Below are 19,249 nucleotides of genomic sequence, written 5' to 3' on the forward strand. Positions count from 1 at the left end.
AATTCAAAATGGGTTTAGGAGGGAGGATCCTCGTTTGGTCATGAACTCTGACCTCTAACCTATTCTCAAAAGTCAGGGCATAAGTGGTTGAGGAACAGTTGTTACCCGCTCTGTGATCTTCAATAGTGTCATGGTTCATTGGTTACAACTAACATTTTATAGATCAATGGTCATACCATGGTTGGCTGTGCAGCATTTGGATGCTCCAATCGGTCCGAGAAGGGTTATCACGGCTTCCCCAAGGACCAAGAGCGCAGGGAGAAATGGATGGCAATGGTCAGCCGTCAAAACTTATTGACAGTCAGCAACAGTCAAAAACGATGTAACGTAATGTTCAGATCACTTGCTAGCATTTCAAAGGGCATAATAATTCTAAGTGTAGAGAATTATGACTTTCCAATGATATTTGAAGTGCAATGGAAACTGATATTAAAGCCTACCTACAGGTACACTTTGAAAATGACCAATTCAAAGCCACAAAAGTAGATAGGATGTTGTAGTTGAGGCCCGATGCAGGCCCAACAGTTTTCATCCATCGCCCTAAACCGAAGAGGAGGAAACCCCCTTCTGTGAGGGTGACTCCGGAACCAAGTGCAACGGACCACACATATTGCGCCAAATTAAACTTCGGTATGATCCATGCAGCTAGCAATATTCCCCATTTCATGTAATTCAAGGATAGACTACACTCCTAATGAGATTACATAATTCATATTTGTACATTCAGTTTAAAAAACAACCAGAAGGCAGGGATTCTCTGAGGATTTGCACACAATGTAGATAATCGACACATTTCTACCCAATTAACAATTGCCGGTAGATCCATTTATAAATTGTATTCGTTTCTGATTGTGGCAGATGATTTAATTCACATGACAGAAATGTTTTGCTTTAATTCATTTTCTTACATTGGAGATGACAGTAGTTGCAAATGCAAAGGCAAAATACATATAACAGCAACATTACCTTGTAATTGTTACAGAGATTGAGGGAGAAATTTAGGTGGATTTCAAGAGCGTTGAAAAGGACATCACAGGAGACAGAGAGAGCAATCAAGAGGCCACATTGCCAGGGGCAGGTGATTCAGGGGCAGGTGATCCAGTGGCGGGTGATCCAGGGATTTGTGTGCCGAGGGCCAGTCAGTCAGGGGTCAACAGTGAAGGAATAACTTTTGCCAGGGCCAGCTGCTCCAGGGACCAGACTGCCAGGGACTGATGGGGCGACTGTGGAGGACCTAATAAGGCAACTAGAAAAGGAAAAATGTATGAGAAGGAGAGCAGAGAGGGCTATTGCAAAACAAAAAAAAATAAAGAAAGAGAATCAATTTGGCACTAAGAGAAACAATTCAGTCAACAAGAAGTTAAAACGAAAAAGCCATACAAGTTAAATTGACCGCCCATCATAATCAGCATTGTTGAATCGGCGGCATCTGTAGGGCTTCATGTGCTGAAGCCCTTATATCCCTTTCCAGGATATAATTAAACAAACACTGTTATTTCTACTAGCTATCGCATCATAAAACCCGTCCTTAAATCAACCTAAATTATCCTAGTAATCCAACATAAATAACTAACTAAATAAAAGTTAGATTCACTAGTACTGAACTTTGTAATTGTTGCTGTAGATACCATCCAGGGATTAAAGTGAAAAAAAATCTTCTGACTGAAATTTTATTCGCGCTACAGCCAAGTCACGTGCAGTGTGTGAAACATGTTCCAGGTTAGGTTACTTGACACCTGCTTAAGAAACACAAATGTATAAGACGTCAGCACCAAATGCAGCCATCACGTTTAAATGCTCGACCAATACTGTTTTACAGGAGGAGGATTTTAAACAGCTGTTCTTTTGCATCTATTGCAATTTTTTTGTTGTCTTTTCAATTAGACTCTAAGATTTCTTTTTTGCAAAGCTTGTCTCATATTTTACTCTCTAAAAAAATCAAGCATCTACATAACTTTTCATTACATGTTTTATTTCAAGTAAACCTTTTATATATAAGAAAATAGAAATAAAAAAATACAACAAACAGCAGTTGAATTTTTTTGCACCATGAACCGTAAGGCTTGCCATCGTTCCCCGTTTCCGTCAGCCATGCCCATCTCCATTTATTTTTTTGTGTTTTATCAATATCCGATACATCAGAGCCGTCAATCATTATAAGGGAGTTCATACTAGCTTAACTTTCGCTCTGACACTCAACACTAACACAACAAAGAGACGTAAGATGTGGCGCGAAAATGGTGTGTATATATATACATTTGTATATAATATATTTAATATATATTTAATATATAATCGGGATGTACATTAAAATGCTTGTGTTTTCAGTCAATTTTAACGGTAGACCTTTTAAATACTCACTATATAATTTGACAATTTTACCGGCGTTGACGTATGATGACATAATACACGCGTGTATTATGTCCATGTTCGAAACTGCATACTACCGTACTGCCGACTACATACTGCGCAGTATGTACTGTATACTGCATACTGAATGTGGGATTCAGTATGCAGTATACAGCAGACCGACTGCACCGCAGTATACAGTATGCAAGTTTCCCAGAATGCATTTCGCGGTAGCGGTAAAGCTGCTAAAAGCTGTTTTAATTCTCGCTTCAGTGCTGTTAATACATCACTTTCTTAAGTTTTAATATTTTTTTATGCGAGAAAGTACCCATTTAGATCCTTAATATGCGATTAGTTTATCCAAATGACGGCTGTTTGTAAATTTGTCCCGACGTTATCGGAGATGTGAAGTGGCCTCTGTGAACTCCAAATGACGGAAATCCGTCGTAGCGACGGAGAACTTTTAATCCATGTACCATCACATGGTGCAGTCGAGATAACAAACTAGCAGGCAATCGGTCGTCTACCAAGATAAAAATATATATAATTACGCTGTGCATATACAAATAAATATCAATATATGCATCATAAAGGTCCTGATACAATATAGACAGTTGACAATTCAAAAGAGGTAGCTATTTAATCAATTTACCCCTGGAGATACCTTCACAGATGGTGAAGTTGAGCTAACAAACTAGCAAGCAATCGGTCGTCTACCAAGATAAATATATATATAATTACGCTGTGCATTTACAAATAAAGATCAGTATATGCATCATAAAGGGCCTCTGATACAATATAGACAGTTGACAATTCAAAAGAGGTAGCTATTTAATCAATTTACCTCAGAAGTTACTCGGCGGCCAGCAATGGAAGTGAACGGTCTCCTACGCCGTAAAATGGTTGTTTGGAACTATTCGAGGCTCCATACCCCGGAAGTAGGCGCTACAACGGAGTCCAATGGAAGTGTCGCAACTCTCTCTCTCTATAACTCTGGCACATGCGCACTGACCAACTTGAGTAACTTGTCCGACCTGCTTTTATATAGTTGTAAGGTTGGAACAGCATGCCCAGTGGGAGTGGAGGGCTGGATGGAAGGTAGTGGGAGTGTGGCCCTCAGTGTAGTGATGTTCACCCCCGGCCTGTAGTTGGGCCCTCAGCACTCTCCAGGTTAGAGCTGCAAAATTCTGTGATAACTTTCTGTCAAACTAGTGTACGCATGTACCTCCGGATCCGCACTTAGTGTGTGTGTGTGTGTGTGTGTGTGGGTGTGTCTCTGTCTGTCCAGCGCCTGGAGCGTCAGACCCGGACCATGGACCAATCCCAGTATTCTGAGTTCTGTGAGAGCCGACAGCTCAGCTTCGGTAGGACCCTGGACCAGGAGGCAAGATACTCAGCCAATGTTCAGGCATTGTGAGTGAATTTTGAATTCGCTTTGCTTTGTCTCTCTCTCTGTGTGTGTGTGTGTGTGTGTGTGTGTGTGTGTGTGTGTGTGTGTGTGTGTGTGTGTGTGTGTGTGTGTGTGTGTGTGTGTGTGTGTGTGTGTGTGTGTGTGTGTGTGTGTGTGTGTGTGTGTGTGTGTTGGACGCACATCTCAAGCTAAGAAAGCCTCAAAGTTCCGGGACTGGCTGGATTGCAGTAACCTGGAAGTCAAACCCAACAGCATCGCAATGGAGATACTATCTTACCTTGCCTATGAAACGGTTGCCCAGGTAACCGCAGCCAAGTGTTAAATCCATACATACATATCAAAAATGGGCAACACTGTTTTAAGCAAACTTTCCATAAGCCATAGGAACTAGGGCCCGACCGATTCATCGGCCTGCCGATTTAATCTGCCGATTATAGCCTTTTTGAAAATAATCAACATCTGCCTAAAAGACGCCGATTACAACCGATTTTTTTTTTTTTTTTTTTTTGAAATGTTATTGCGCTTAGTATCCTGCAGATTGCGTTCCTACTCGCCTTGCTAACTAACAACTTAAGCTGGAGTAAAAGAGGAGATTGAATTTTACCGTACAACATGAAAGCACTCTCGCTCAGGCAGCTGCGCGCTCACCTCACCAATGTACACGAGACGCGTTGTTTGAGCATGTTGTGCCTGTTTTTCTTTAGGTCCCAGGCCATGTTAATTTGTTATCCTGTAGACTCTAACGGTGAGACCATACTGCTCAGCACGCACGTGTTAGTCACTGCTCACGAGCGCAGCACATTGGGAGTTAGTTATTTATTTTACATTTTACATTACACTAATTTTTTACTGTAAATGTATTCTAAAACACTCAAAGGTTCTGCATTCAATTCACATATATGTCAAAAGTGTTTAAAGTATATTTAAGGTATCAAAAACTATGTTTTGTATGCTTTTTTTTGTTTTGTTTTTAATCTGCCGATTAAATCGTAATCGTAATTTTTCTCTGAAAATAATCTGCATCGGCATCGGCACTCAAAAATCAATATCGGTCGGGCCCTAATAGGAATTTAGACATACAACTAGTAATCTTATTGTGTGTGTTCGTTCCAGATTGTGGATCTGTCTCTGTTGGTTAAACAGGAAATGGAGTCGAAGAACGATCCAGTCAGTCATGTGATCTCTTCGAGCTACATCCACTACAACACACATCCAGAGGTACAGCTCACCCTCAGTGGAAACACCTCCCCCTGGTTAGACATCTCTCTCTACAACCTTACACTGTCCATGTCTCAGGTGAAGAGGGACCCGGAATCTCCTGACGCCACGCCCCCCTCCACACCCGGCTCCTCCCACTCTAAGCCCCTCCTTCAAGGCAACGGCAGCCTTGACGGTCGAGCCAGACTCCGCAAGCGCAAGAAGGTAGGCTGCATAGGGCATCTCTACAATACCTTTTAAAACCATCAGGTGACTGGGTGTGAGTGGTGATAAGTTATACATGCATTTTCAGCAAAGGTCTTTACCTAGGTATTGACAGCCCTTTTGTGTCCCACGCTGATGTGATGCAGCCGGGATGCCAGCAGCACATCAGAAGGTGTGTTGGTCCTGATAGGCGTGTTGTGTTTCAGAACTGCCCTGCGGCCATAGAGCAGCCCAGCGGAGCCATCCAGCCCGGTCACATACGAGAAGCCATTAGAAGATACAACTACAGGCCCACGGTACGTACACAAAAGCATATCAGTTCCTGTTCCATCTCTAGCAGATTTACCGGCTGCACTTCATTTAAATTGCTGCTAAACTGGCTCAAAGTATGGAGGACCACAAGTGCACGGAAATAGTAATAAAGAAATAGACTCAATTATAAAGTTCATTATTTGATCTTTTAATTGGCAATAAAAGAGGAATTAAAAAAATAAAAATAGAAATTAAATATTAATCCATCAATAAGTAGCTCAAATGAAAAAGGGATTTACAAAAATAACATAAAACAGTCAATAAGTACATCATTTAAAAATACATTAATGAATTCATAAATAAATGATGCAATTAAAAAATCGATTTGAAAATGCAGTTTAAAAAGAGAAATAAATAACTGGATTCACAAATTGAATTAAGAATACAGATTTTAATCAGGCATTTAAATGGGCGATTTCCTTGGCATTTGAATTTCCATTTCCCCGCTGCTTTTCCTTTTCCTATTAGCTATTCGATTAGCTTAGTCATTTAGCTTCTCCTATTAGCCTCTCCATTTAGCTTTTCCGTGACACTTTGGTCCTTGCGCTGGTAAGACGAGGTAAAGCAATGCAAATTAGCCATGTAACAAGCTCTCTGATTGGCTATCACCTGGCATGTTATATGCAGACGTATGACATGGATGTGGGAAGGAGAAGGTGGGTTTTTTTTAAGCACTAGATGGAACTAAATGGAAGAAACACGGATTAACACAATAAATGCCATAATTAATTCGGCTGACTATGTCAACAGTAATGTTCCAGTTGACTATGACTATGCTCTAACGAGGTTGCTTCAGCTAAGGGAAAACTTGAAAGCATCCAGCTGCCATTTAGGGGACGCTGTTCGGGCCAAGTTTGATGAGGTGGAGCATTTAATTCGCCAAATTGGTAACATCTCAGAGATTCAGCCCTGTCTTGACATACAAAGAAACCAGTTACAGCTGCAGATCTCCTTCGGAATCCCGCGCAGGGAGATAGCAAGACGTTTTGGTGTGTCTTTGAAAACTCTCCATCGCAGGATTGCACTGCGGTTAAGCCAGCCGACCCATCGAGATCGGCAGTCAAGCCAGCCGACCCAGTTTTTTGCTGTACCTGTTTATACTAGCCATTACGGTAATAGCGTCTCAGAACTAGTTTAAAATAAAAGCATTCGTCGGGTACATACAAAAAGACAGTCAATAAAAGCAAATGCTATCAAAGGAAGTCGGCCGTTGTGATATTTACTTTCAAAATAAAAGCCCACCAAACATTCCAATATGAGACATATTACATATGATTTTGGATTCGATTTAAAAGGAAACGCCCGTCCAGACTCATTCCACGTCAGGGTCATAGTTCACAACCCCATAGTGATACCCAAGAAGTTTCAGGATATTCTGATGTGTAGTTTCAAATTAAAAGCCCACTAGATATTGAAATATGAGACTTATTACATCTTTTTTTGGTTTCAATTTAAAAGGAAACTCCCTGCTATTCCGGACTCATTCCACCTCAGGGTCATAGTTCACAACCCCATAGTGATACCCAAGAAGTTTCAGGATATTCTGATTCGTAGTTTCAAATTAAAAGCCCACTAGATAAAGTGAAATGAGCATGGAATAAGAGGGCATTTTCTTTTAAATTTAATCCAAATTCATACCTAAATCATATCTAATGTATCATTTTCTTTTAAATCGAATCCAAAATCATTTGTAATAAGTCTCATATTGGAATGTTTGTTGGGCTTTTATTTTGTAACTCCATATCAGAATGTTCTGAAACTTCTTGGGTGACCCTATGGGGTTTTGAAGTATAACTCTGAAGTGAAATGAACATGGAATAACAGGGCATTTTCTTTTAAATCGAATCCAAAATCATATATAATATGTCTCATATTGGAACGTTTGGTGGGCTTTTATTTTGAAAGTAAATATCACAACGGCCGTACACTTCCTTTGATAGTATTTGCTTTTATTGACTGTCTTTTTGTATGTACCCTGTCCATGTATGTACCCGACGAATGCTTTTATTTTAATCTAGTTCTGAGACGCTATTACCGTAATGGCTAGTATAAACAGGTACAGCAAAAAACTGGGTCGGCTGGCTTGACTGCAGATCTCGATGGGTCGGCTGGCTTGACCGCAGTGCAATCCTGCGATGGGGAGTTTTCAAAGACACACCAAAACGTCTTGCTATCTCCCTGCGCGGGATTCCGAAGGAGATCTGCAGCTGTAACTGGTCTCTTTTGCCGCTTTTCCACCGCACATGTAGCTCGACTCGACTCGACACGGTAGCAGCACGGGTCGTTTTCCACCGCAAATAGTACCTCCTGGACGTGGGCGGGGTCGGCAGCGCGAAAGGGCCGTGACGTATTTTTGTACGCGACGCAAACAACACCTACGCAACCCACACATGAGCTGTGTTCGAAATCGTTCCCTATGCACTCGTTCCCTATTCCCTATATAGTGTACATGATATAGTGCACTATATAGGGAATAGGGAACGAGAAATCGGACACTACGGTGAACATTTCTAAACGTCATTTGCGTCAGTAAATGCGCCTGGTATTTGTGTGACGTGATGCGTCGACATCATCTAAACAAACCGGGCTGGAGGTTGTATTGATGTTGAATGTTACATTTCCTTGTTCAAGTTTTTTTAAATTAATTTTGAATGATAAATATTCTATGTTAAATCCCAAATAAATTGTTGACATTTCTTAACACAAGCCGGAGACTCCATCATTAAGGCCGTTTCTCAATTCGCGTACTTGTGCGCTCGTGGACTCGTGAAACGTCATCAGTCGTTGCCCGAGCACTGTTCCAATTCGAAGCACGCATCAAGCGAGTACTGTCGTAAAACCCGGAAGTGTTCTTGATGCGTGCTCGATCTCGCCATTTCACCGAGAGTTGGCTCGTGTGTGCTTGCAACCGCTACAAATCCCAGGATGCATTTCGCACTCGCAGCAGTACGATGGCGGACAATATGGAGAAGACGCACAACTGTAGCTTAAGTTACTCTTAACTTATATATATATTTATATTATATAATAATAATATATAAATATATACATATATATAAAGTCGTGTGTGTATAGCTTATACACATGAAAGGACACGCATATCTTTTCAATTTTTATTCATTCAGAATATTTACATACTATTTGAAAATGAAAGAGGCTGGGATTTTGTTTTATATCATTTGTTTATATTGTTCAGTAGTATATGCCTAAATGAGGCCGTAGCGCAGTTAACGGACGAGCAGAGGTGGTGACGTCATCGAGTCCGCTGCTGTTCCAATCGCAGGTGCGTACTCGCGTGCTCGCAAGTCTGTGCTTGAAGTACAGACTTGCCAAGTACGTGCTTGCAAGTCATCGAGTCCGTAGTACGCGTGCTAGGAATTGAGAAACGGCCTAAATGTATTCGTTTTCGCGGTTATTCAGCTTCTTCTTCTCCCCTGGAAAAATACAACCGCATTGCATTGTGGTATACGGGAGTAACATGTAGGGAACATCGTATGTACCCTATTTTAAGTCCACTATATAGTGCCCTATATAGTGGACCACTGAGAATTCGAAAACACCCTACAAAATGGCGTGCACCCTATTTAGTGCACTACATCCATGATAGGGAACGATTTCGAACACAGCTCCGGACAGAACCCACATAACAACAATGGAGGACATCGATAACATTACTATTATTAGCTGGCATGTTGAAGAAGTGGAATATGTTGGCTGCGGCGCTGCTATGGCTGTTACCAGCATGGTTGTGTCACGTTAAAATTGTACTGGGGGCGAAAATTGTACCGGCCTACGTCATCGTTTGTTTACATCCTGACAACCTGACAACCTGCCCGGCAACAGACGACGCGATGTAGAAAACATGTTTCCAAACGACGAAATAACATAATACAGATAGCGGATCGCTATCTGTATTATGATAGATAGCGATAACACTTGTTTTTACTTTATATTTGTATTGTATTTAATTGTTTAATCGAAACAATAAAAAAAATTGCCCGCAAAACGGGCGATCGCGTCAAATGACGTTAAATCACGTAGGAAGGTTCTTGAACATTCTAGACTATGAAACCTGCTTAAAACACTCAGTTTACTAGCTAAATTCGATTAAACAATTCAATACAATATAAAGTAAAAACAAGTGTTGTCTAGCGATCCGTTATCTGTATTATGTTTCAAGAACCCTCCTACGTCATTTGACGCGATCGCCCGTTTCGCGGGCAAAACATTTGTCATTTGACGCGATCGCCCGTTTCGCGGGCAAATTCTTTTATTGTTTCGATTAAACAATTAAATACAATACAAATATAAAGTAAAAACAATTGTTATCGCTATCTATCATAATACAGATAGCGATCCGCTATCTGTATTATGTTATTTCGTCGTTTGGAAACATGTTTTCTGCATCGCGTCGTCTGTTGCCGGGCAGGTTGTCAGGATGTAAACAAACGATGACGTAGGCCGGTACAATTTTCACCCCCGGTACAATTTTAACGTGACAGTTGCCATGTCGCTCTCGTGACTTCGTCACACTCTCTGGCCAATCAATGGCCGGCCGTCTGCCGACGTCACCTTTTAGCATCGGCTCAGCCGCTTGGAACCTAGAGCGAGGCGGTACTAGAAAAAGCAGCCACTTCAGGTACCAGGTACCAAGTTTTCGCGGTGGAAACGCAAAAAATGCGAGTCGAGTCGGGTCGAGCTGGTACCATTCAGTGGAAAAGCGGCATTTGTATGTCAAGACAGGGCTGAATCTCTGAAATGTTACCAATTTGGCGAATTAAATGCTCCACCTCATCAAACTTGGCCCGAACAGCGTCCTCTAAATGGCAGCTGGATGCTTCCAAGTTTTCCCTTAGCTGAAGCAACCTCGTTAGAGCATAGTCATAGTCAACTGGAACATTACTGTCGACAGTCAGCCAAATTAATTATGGCATTTATTGTGTTATTCCGTGTTTCTTCCATTTAGTTCCATCTAGTGCTTAAAAAAACCCACCTTCTCCTTCCCACATCCATGTCATACGTCTGCATATGACATGCCAGGTGATGCCATCAGAGATCTTGTTACATGGCTAATTTGCATTGCTTTACCTCGTCTTACCAGCGCAAGGACCAAAGTGTCACGGAAAAGCTAAATGACTAAGCTAATCGAATAGCGAAAAGGAAAAGCAGCGGGGAAATGGAAATGCAAATGCCAAGGAAATCGCCCATTTAAATGCCTGATTAAAATCTGTGTTCTTAATTCAATTTGTGAATCCAGTTATTTATTTCTCTTTTTAAACTGCATTTTCAAATCGATATTTTAATTGCATCATTTATTTATGAATTCATTAATGTATTTATTGACTTTTGTTTTTTGTAAATCCCTTTTTAATTTGAGCTACTTATTGATGGATTAATATTTAATTTGTAAATATTTTTTTTTAATTCCTCTTTCATTGCCCATCAAATAATGAATTACTTTATTATTGAGTCTATTTCTTTTACTATTTCCGTGACAATTGTGGTCCTCCATATCGAAGTTGCTGGAGGTAGGATTTGAGAGTTGTAAAAACAGCGTGTAAGAGAACAAAATGAATCTGAAGGGCAATATACAAATAAGTGAAGTAAAATAAAATGTAAGACATTTTTACAAACATTGTGGTAATGTTCACACCCACTAACGCACACATGAATGATAACGCATTTCCAACCCAAATGTTTTGTGCTGAAGGCTCCATTAGGAACAAAACACCAGGGGATTGAATGGGGCGGAGCAGTCTTAAGGTACGGCCACACCAACCGCGTTGCTCGCGTTAGGGGCGTTGAAAATCGGCATTTTTGCATAGGGAACCATTGGTCTAGGCGCGGTACACGCGTTGAAGCGTTGAAGCGTTGCGTTGGGGGCGCTAGGCGCGGCAGTTGCACGTAATTACGCACGTAAACGCAGTAACGCGCCCAACGCACCAACGCCCGGAGTTCAGAAAATTGAACTTTCAACGCTCCAACGCGTGACGCTTAGCCGCGGTAGCCAATCAGCGTGGAGCTTGACCCGACGTCACTGGCAGAGAGTAGTGAGCTTGCACAGAAGCATACGGCCGACATCTTTCTTTTTTCTTCTGGGTGGAAATAGTAACATAGTTACGCCATTAAATGCGTTTATGGAAACATTTCTAGCGAGAAATGTGCATTTTACTTTCATAATGTTCGCTCGGTGAATGTGAAGGATGTTTGGTTTGATAGTTATGACGAAGAGGGAACGCTCCGTTCACTTGCATGGACATGGACTCAATAGCTGCGTTGGCGCGTTGACGCGTTGGAAGCGCCTAAAGGCTGGTTTATGCTCGGTTACGTAAGCGTAAGCGCAAGCGCAAGAGGCCCTTGCGCGCCCTTGCGCCCCCCTTGCGCGACTTCTCACGTCTTGCGTGCGTCGGGTGATTTTTCTAGACTTGCGTCATTTTTTACGTAAGCTTTTACGCGAGCCGCCCAGCCTGCAAGGCTGTGATTGGTTTGCTGGTCTGGTTACTACTTCCTGTCTGGAGTATCACCCGGCAGGCTCATATACAAAAGCATTAACCTGAAGTGAAGTTAACTTTGCTGCCAACACATTATGTCGTTTTAAAATGTAGAGAGATATGCACATTTATACAACCCCAATGATCAACAACTTCATCACCCCTGTTCCTCTGTCTGTTGCCATCATTCACTGTGTATGGGGAGAACACGATCTGGCACATAAACAAACCAACGACTCCCACAGACAAAGACGTCATTCTCGAGGTCTTCTTCAACGAAAAACTTTCCTCCACATATTACTCCACCTACTGTTCTGGCGGTAAATTGCTTAAGCAACACGCGCAACACGCGCAACCTAAAAGGGAGCATGAATTGCTTTGAGTAAATTTTGCGCAACAACGTAACACCAACGCTGAAGCATGCAGCCGCCTTAAAGGCTGGTTTATGCTCGGTTACGTAAGCGTAAGCGCAAGCGCAAGAGGCCCTTGCGCGCCCTTGCCCCCCTTGCGCGACTTCTCACGTCTTGCGTGCGTCGGGCGATTTTTCTAGACTTGCGTCATTTTTTACGTAAGCTTTTACGCGAGCCGCCCAGCCTGCAAGGCTGTGATTGGTTTGCTGGTCTGGTTACTACTTCCTGTCTGGAGTATCACCCGGCAGGCTCATATACAAAAGCATTAACCTGAAGTGAAGTTAACTTTGCTGCCAACACATTATGTCGTTTTAAAATGTAGAGAGATATGCACATTTATACAACCCCAATGATCAACAACTTCATCACCCCTGTTCCTCTGTCTGTTGCCATCATTCACTGTGTATGGGGAGAACACGATCTGGCACATAAACAAACCAACGACTCCCACAGACAAAGACGTCATTCTCGAGGTCGTCTTCAACGAAAAACTTTCCTCCACATATTACTCCACCTACTGTTCTGGCGGTAAATTGCTTGGCAACACGCGCAACCTAAAAGGGAGCATGAATTGCTTTGAGTAAATTTTGCGCAACAACGTAACACCAACGCTGAAGCATGCAGCCGCCTTAACCTGACGCTTGACCAGTGTGTGGTGGTTCAACGCTCCAACGCGTCAACGCGCCAACGCAGCTAGATGAGTCCATTGTCCATGCAAGTGAACGGAGCGTTCCCTCTTCGTCATAACTATCAAACCAAACATCCTTCACATTCACTGAGCGAACATTATGAAAGTAAAATGCACATTTCTCGCTAGAAATGTTTCCATAAACGCATTTAATGGCGTAACTATGTTACTATTTCCACCCAGAAGAAAAAAGAAAGATGTCGGCCGTATGCTTCTGTGCAAGCTCACTACTCTCTGCCAGTGACGTCAGGTCAAGCTCCACGCTGATTGGCTACCGCGGCTAAGCGTCACGCGTTGGAGCGTTGAAAGTTCAATTTTCTGAACTCCGGGCGTTGGGCGCGTTACTGCGTTTACGTGCGTAATTACGTGCAACTGCCGCGCCCAACGCAACGCTTCAACGCGTGTACCGCGCCTAGACCAATGGTTCCCTATGCAAAAATGCCGATTTTCAACGCCCCTAACGCGAGCAACGCGGTTGGTGTGGCCGTACCTTTAGCGTGTCATGGCACTTCCATCAGCAAAACCTTTTTACTTTTCATCTAGGTTGTGTATTTAATAAATGTTCATGTTGGTCATCTGTTGGATAAACAAAACCGACCCACTGTGTACTAAATCTAAATGTATTTTAATTTCCCAGAATGCCTATCGCCGCAGTGGGATGATGTTCCTTGCCTGCTGAGGATTCCTAGTATTTAAACAGCTTCTGCTTACATTCTTTGGTACATTAAAATAACATTTTAATTATTATTGGTCCAGCCATTGATTAAAATGCTACTTCATATTAACTGACATTATCGGCAAGATTTTGTTCAAATTGTATGATCATAATTGTAAAACTAAACATTCATACACAGTACAAGACAATTTGTCAAAAAGTAACTTTATTATCACTAGTACAGAATCCAATACCTCGACTGAGCATGCTCACAAAGCCTTGGATATCACTCGACAAATTACATTAGCGGCCACACACAGGTTCTAAACAGTCAGAAGATGCATGTTACAGGAGCAAGAAATGTTGTCCCCATTGTTACTGTGAAGTTAGATGAGCAGTAAGAATGTCTGTATAAAGGCCACTGTCATATCGTTAGCTGAGGCCCAGTTATATAGACAAAATACCTGGACTCAAACACCAAGCCCAAGCAGGGTTTCCAGATTTCCCAACCAATCTGGCAACACTGCACCCAAATGACTTGAACTGTGCTGGAATGTGTGTAAAGGTAAAGCATGTTCTAGATCTGATACTAGATAGAATCAGCCCAAAGGTCACGTGTCGAGCCCGACACCAAAATGTGGGAGCGGGCCGAGTCAGTACTTCTGGGGGTTAGAGAGCACCGTCTCTCTGTCCATGAGAAGGTCTCCATATCTGTGCTGCAGCTCGCGCTCTCTCTCCATCTGCCTCTCAACGTCCTCCCGCAAGCCCTGAAACACACATTCAGAGTGATGTATCATTCACGTTTAATAATGTTTTTCAAACTTAAACTGGAGTGTCAATGGCTGTTCATCCTCACCTCCTGTCGCCGGGGTATAGCCAGATCTTCCTGTTTCTTCAGCTGTGTGAAGGTCTGCAGCTCGGTCGCTGCCTGCTCCACCTAGTGGACATGCACAGAATAGCTTCAGCACCCAGTTTAATGTACTGTGCCTGGGATGGGTGGTCTATCGATATTTTTTCGAACAAGACACTATCGTCAACATCGATAGTTCATTTGCGTTGATAACAGCGCATTTGCGCCCAAAAAGAACGTTCCGAGCCGGACCTGCCATTTCCTCACTCTGCTTCAGAGTCCTGCAGGGGTTTCTGCACCCGACGGGTGACCCACACAATTTGGATGAAACGGGTGAAAAATGTACTGGGTCGGACGCCTGAACAGTGCGGGTCAAAGGTGTGTTATCAAACTCTTTAGGTGTGTTATCGTGGTGCGGAGATCCCGGTCATTCATTTCCCAATATTGCTCAGATTGCTAGATTTAACCACGCCATCCCTGCTCAGTGCAGGGCTTTAGATTGCACTGAGGGATGGCGCAGCATGCCTTTTTTTGCACAGCAATCTAAAGCACCACGCCACTGGTCGGAATGTAATTTACGCCACTGTCTAAACTAGGCCTGTAACTAACGCTTATTTTAATAATCGATTTAATCGGTCGATAATTTTTCGATGAATCGGATAACAAGAGCAACATTTAAAACTGCAGTGTAAAAACACCAGGTTATTGCTCCAACGTCCTGGAACTATTTAAACTAATATTCGATGATAAAAAAATAAAAGATAAATGGGATAACACAAAAAATACATACAATGTATGATATACACAGTATATAAGGGATGTATACGATTCTTAACCGGTTAATACTAACGGTTAAAAGTAAATTAAATCATCTTAATTTCTCTCAGATGACAGATCGTTAACCCTTATTGATACCACTATTGATACTTTTCTATTATTTTGTTGAAATAGAACTTGTATTATTGCTTTAATGCTGATAAGATGATCATAGCTCAAGAAAGGACTTTAAAGGGGTCATAATTCCATCTTTAATATCCATTATATATTGCCGGGAAAACAAGTTTCCGCCAAAATCTCAATTTCTTTTTTTTGTGTTACATTTGAACACATCTATCATATTAGTGAGCTGACCTGAACACATCACATTTGACACTGTTTGCGACTTTCTTTTAAGCTAACTAGCACTATATCCTGCAGATTTTAAGATGGATTTAAAAACTGGATTACTATTTTTAACTGACAGGACTTTCTACACCGTCCTGTTGTGTGATTACTACCGCTGCTTTGAATGACTGATGCAAGCGGTGCCGACTCCGAGCCCGTCTGGGGCTCGGAGTCGGTTGGACTAAAGCTCACTGCGCGTGCATGAACCATGAACCAACCTGTCGGCGGCTGGCTGTAAACTGCCACATTAATCGCGCAATTCAACGAATCAATGACAAAATTCGTTGCCAACGCTTTTAGGAATCTATTTTATCAATAAGTTGTTGCAGCCCTAGTCTGAACACTGGTCGGATGCGGTTTTAAGTATTGCGGGTACGGGCGGGTGCGGGTTTGCAAAATAAGTCCCGTGCAGTACTCTGCTTATCTCTCGCCATCCAGCTCTATCTCTGGCTCTGTCTGTCAAACTCCTTTGCCACATCTTGCTCCAACTGTTTTTGACTGACTAATTATAAAATGTTTAGCTACCCTGGCCTAGACCCAAATTTAGGATTGAGTTTGCAATCACTGAGGCAGTTAAACGAGCACAGCATGGCAGCAAGGCTGGGAATGAAAGCAGAGCGGCGCCCCGGATGTCGACTGACGAGTTGGAGCGCGGCAACGGCAACAATGTTATTGCGTCAACAAATAACGATATATACATTAAATCGACATTCTGCTTGAAGAAATGACTTTTGGTCCATATCAGGCAGCCCTATGCCTGGGGTAGAGGACTGGTACCTGCTACTGGTTTATTGTTATAGGACTGGGGGTACCTGCTACCGGTCTATAGGTAGAGGACTTGGGGTGCCTGCCACTGGTCTATAGCTATAGGACTGGGGGTACCTGCTACTGGTCTATAGCTATAGGACTGAGGGTACCTGCTACTGGTATATAGGTAGAGGATAGGGGTACCTGCTCCCAGAGCTCGTTGTGCTGCTTCAGAAGTCCCAGTGCTCTGGACTGGAAGCCTCCCAGCAGCACTTTGAGTTTCTTCTCCAGCTTGGCTGCTCTGCGGGCCTCCGCCGTCATGTGACCCCGGTTGACCTATCAGAGCAGAGGATCAACACCACGGCTCTATGTTATGAGTGGGCTGGTGACAGAGGATAAACACTAACATAAACTAACTCTAGTGTGTTGGTAAGTAGCTATAATTCAGTTTGATGGCTTCTTAAAGCAACACTTCAATCCAATGTTTGACTGAATATGTTGCCCTTTCTCTTGATGATAAAAGGACCATCTTCATGCAACGCAAAATGTGAGAATATAAAACCGAAGTGTGTGTCTCTACCTCTAGTTTCTTCTCAAGGCTCTCAATGCGGTCCTTCTTGGAGGCCAGGTTAGCTCTGGTGTACCTGTTCTGGCCCGCGAGGTACAGCACCTACACAAGCAGAGGATATGAACGCATGATGTTGGATTAGTGTCAGCGTACTGGAAACAAAGTATGAGATGGGGCCGCCAGAAGAAAATTGAAATTGTCATTCTGAGGGTTGAAGGAGAAGTCTAGTTGAATCAATACATAGTCAACAGAAAGGTGAAGACGTTAAAGGTGTCATGAAAATCTCCCTTTATGAGGTTTTCTAAACATAAATATGAGTCCCCCTAACCAGCCTATGGTCCCCCAGTGGCTAAAACTTGCGTTCTGTGTAAAACGAGCATTAGGTGTTTTGCTCGCCTTTGAAACAACGGAGGCTCAAGCGTGCTGATTTGGAATGTGGTCCCATTTGTCGTCATAAAGGATCTAAGCTCCTCCCCTTTCTCTGCCTTGCCCGCCGAGAGAATCTGGGCCGCTAATAAGTCACGTCCGTGCGAGCGCCACTTGTGTGTGATTACACACACTGTAACGCAAGTGTTTGCTGTTGGTGTTATGGCGCATAACACGTCGGTTCTTTGACGTCTCTTGTATTTCCACAACGAGACTGTAGTTGGGGTTATCTCAGCCATGGTTGAGAAGGAATTGGGGGAAAGGAACTTTGGCTTTGACTCCCTGACGTACATGAACTGCGATATGCTATCTGCCGGCAGTTGCAACGAGGCACTGTCACAACAAAATTGTCCCGGGGGCGAAAATTGTACCGCTTACTAGGGGTGCAACGGATCAAAAAACCCACGGTTCGGATCATTCCTCGGATCGGATAATTTTTCGGATCAGCAAAAAAAAAGCGTTTGTGATTGCTTTAGCCCGGTCTGATTGTGGAGGAAGGGGCTGCTTAAATGCCGCGGTGATGAGCAGTTGTTGAGCCGCTTTCGGTTTCACTCCTGTCAGTGAAACACCGGGGTGATGTCGCTGTAAATGCGTGGCCATGCTCGATTTTTTTTTTCTTTATGTTAGCAATCGCTATGTCAGCTACGTGTTACGTCTGTGTGGCAGCGCGAGTATATGGAAACAGACGTAGCACTGGAAGCAGCAGTTATCGTTACAGTAGCCCCCGAAGTCTAGCCTACTTTTATTTTCCATGCCCACTGTTCTTCATGTTGTACGCTGAGGACAATAAATCACAACGAGCCATAGGACTGTTTGCTTATTGAAAAGGGAACTGTTGCAGACTTTTACCCAGAGCGTGTTAAGTAGCTCTGTCCCTGGAACTAGCAGGAATGGTTAAGGCGGCTGTGTGTGGACTGAACATGCGCACAATTTTTTTTTTCATAAATCAATCCGCGGATCATGCGTGTGCCGAACCGAAATAGATGATCCGAACGGATCAATGATGATCCGTTGCACCCCTACCGCTTACGTAATCTGCGTTCGAAAATTCCAAACCTGCCTGGCAACGGACCATCGCGTCGAACGATGACTTAGGAAGGTTCATGAACATTCACGCTCATTCATTGAGCGTCACAAGACAAAATTAAACAGTTAACACTTAAACATATTAAACACTTATTGCACAAATTACATTTCTTAGCGTTTCTAACATTATATTTATATTGTATTTTATTGTTTAATCGCATTTAGCTAGTAAACTGAGTGTTAACACAAGCTAGCTAGACTATGATAAACTTTAAACACTCAGTTTACTAGCTAAATTCAATACAAATATAAAGTATAAACAAGTGTTTTCTGTATTATGAAACCTGCCTGGCAACGGACAATCGCGTCAAATGATGGCGTAATGTTTCGAACGCAAATTACGTAGGCGGTACAATTTTCGCCCCAGGTACAATATGTGCACGCGGTTCAGTCTACTTCAGATTGATGTGGAAGAACCGGAGACTTTGGAGAACCCGAAAAAGTCGTTTGTGATTCATAATAACGTAGCACACTGCTTTTGGCCTAATAATAAATAATAAAATGAATTCTGAAAAGTAAATAAGGTGTCACGTGGACTATTAGCACGATATATAATCCCCCTTAAACTGGGAAATGTGACAATATCACAATAACATTAGTAGACCAGGACTGGACTGTCGTAGCTCAAGTTAACTTAAAATATAGGCTGCCTGATGATAGATGTGTCGGT

The 19,249-nt window shown here is 42.6% G+C and overlaps 2 protein-coding genes across 3 annotated transcripts in view; one reads left to right on the forward strand and one right to left on the reverse strand.

The window, feature by feature from the left end:
• The window catches only part of supt3h (SPT3 homolog, SAGA and STAGA complex component), a 23,116-nt gene extending 8,371 nt beyond the window's left edge, over nt 1-14,745 (forward strand). The window contains exons 7-12 of one of the 2 annotated variants that reach the window (XM_056610121.1): nt 3,638-3,713; nt 3,949-4,061; nt 4,874-4,978; nt 5,057-5,182; nt 5,389-5,478; nt 13,721-14,745. In XM_056610121.1, coding sequence (XP_056466096.1) covers nt 3,638-3,713; nt 3,949-4,061; nt 4,874-4,978; nt 5,057-5,182; nt 5,389-5,478; nt 13,721-13,762 — 552 coding nt within the window. In that variant the 3' untranslated portion in view covers nt 13,763-14,745. The remainder of the gene's footprint in view (nt 1-3,637; nt 3,714-3,948; nt 4,062-4,873; nt 4,979-5,056; nt 5,183-5,388; nt 5,479-13,720) is intronic. The other variant, XM_056610122.1, reaches the window with a different exon arrangement.
• Nucleotides 13,547-19,249, reverse strand: part of cdc5l (CDC5 cell division cycle 5-like (S. pombe)) — a 23,739-nt gene continuing 18,036 nt past the window's right edge. The window contains exons 16-19 of the mRNA XM_056610120.1: nt 17,080-17,169; nt 16,704-16,835; nt 14,595-14,675; nt 13,547-14,505 (exon numbers count right to left, since the gene is read on the reverse strand). Of these exons, the coding sequence (XP_056466095.1) occupies nt 14,392-14,505; nt 14,595-14,675; nt 16,704-16,835; nt 17,080-17,169 (417 nt within the window). The 3' untranslated portion in view covers nt 13,547-14,391. The remainder of the gene's footprint in view (nt 14,506-14,594; nt 14,676-16,703; nt 16,836-17,079; nt 17,170-19,249) is intronic.

This window comes from Gadus chalcogrammus, chromosome 15 (genome assembly GCF_026213295.1).
Source record: "Gadus chalcogrammus isolate NIFS_2021 chromosome 15, NIFS_Gcha_1.0, whole genome shotgun sequence".
Taxonomy (NCBI): Eukaryota; Metazoa; Chordata; class Actinopteri; order Gadiformes; family Gadidae; genus Gadus; species Gadus chalcogrammus.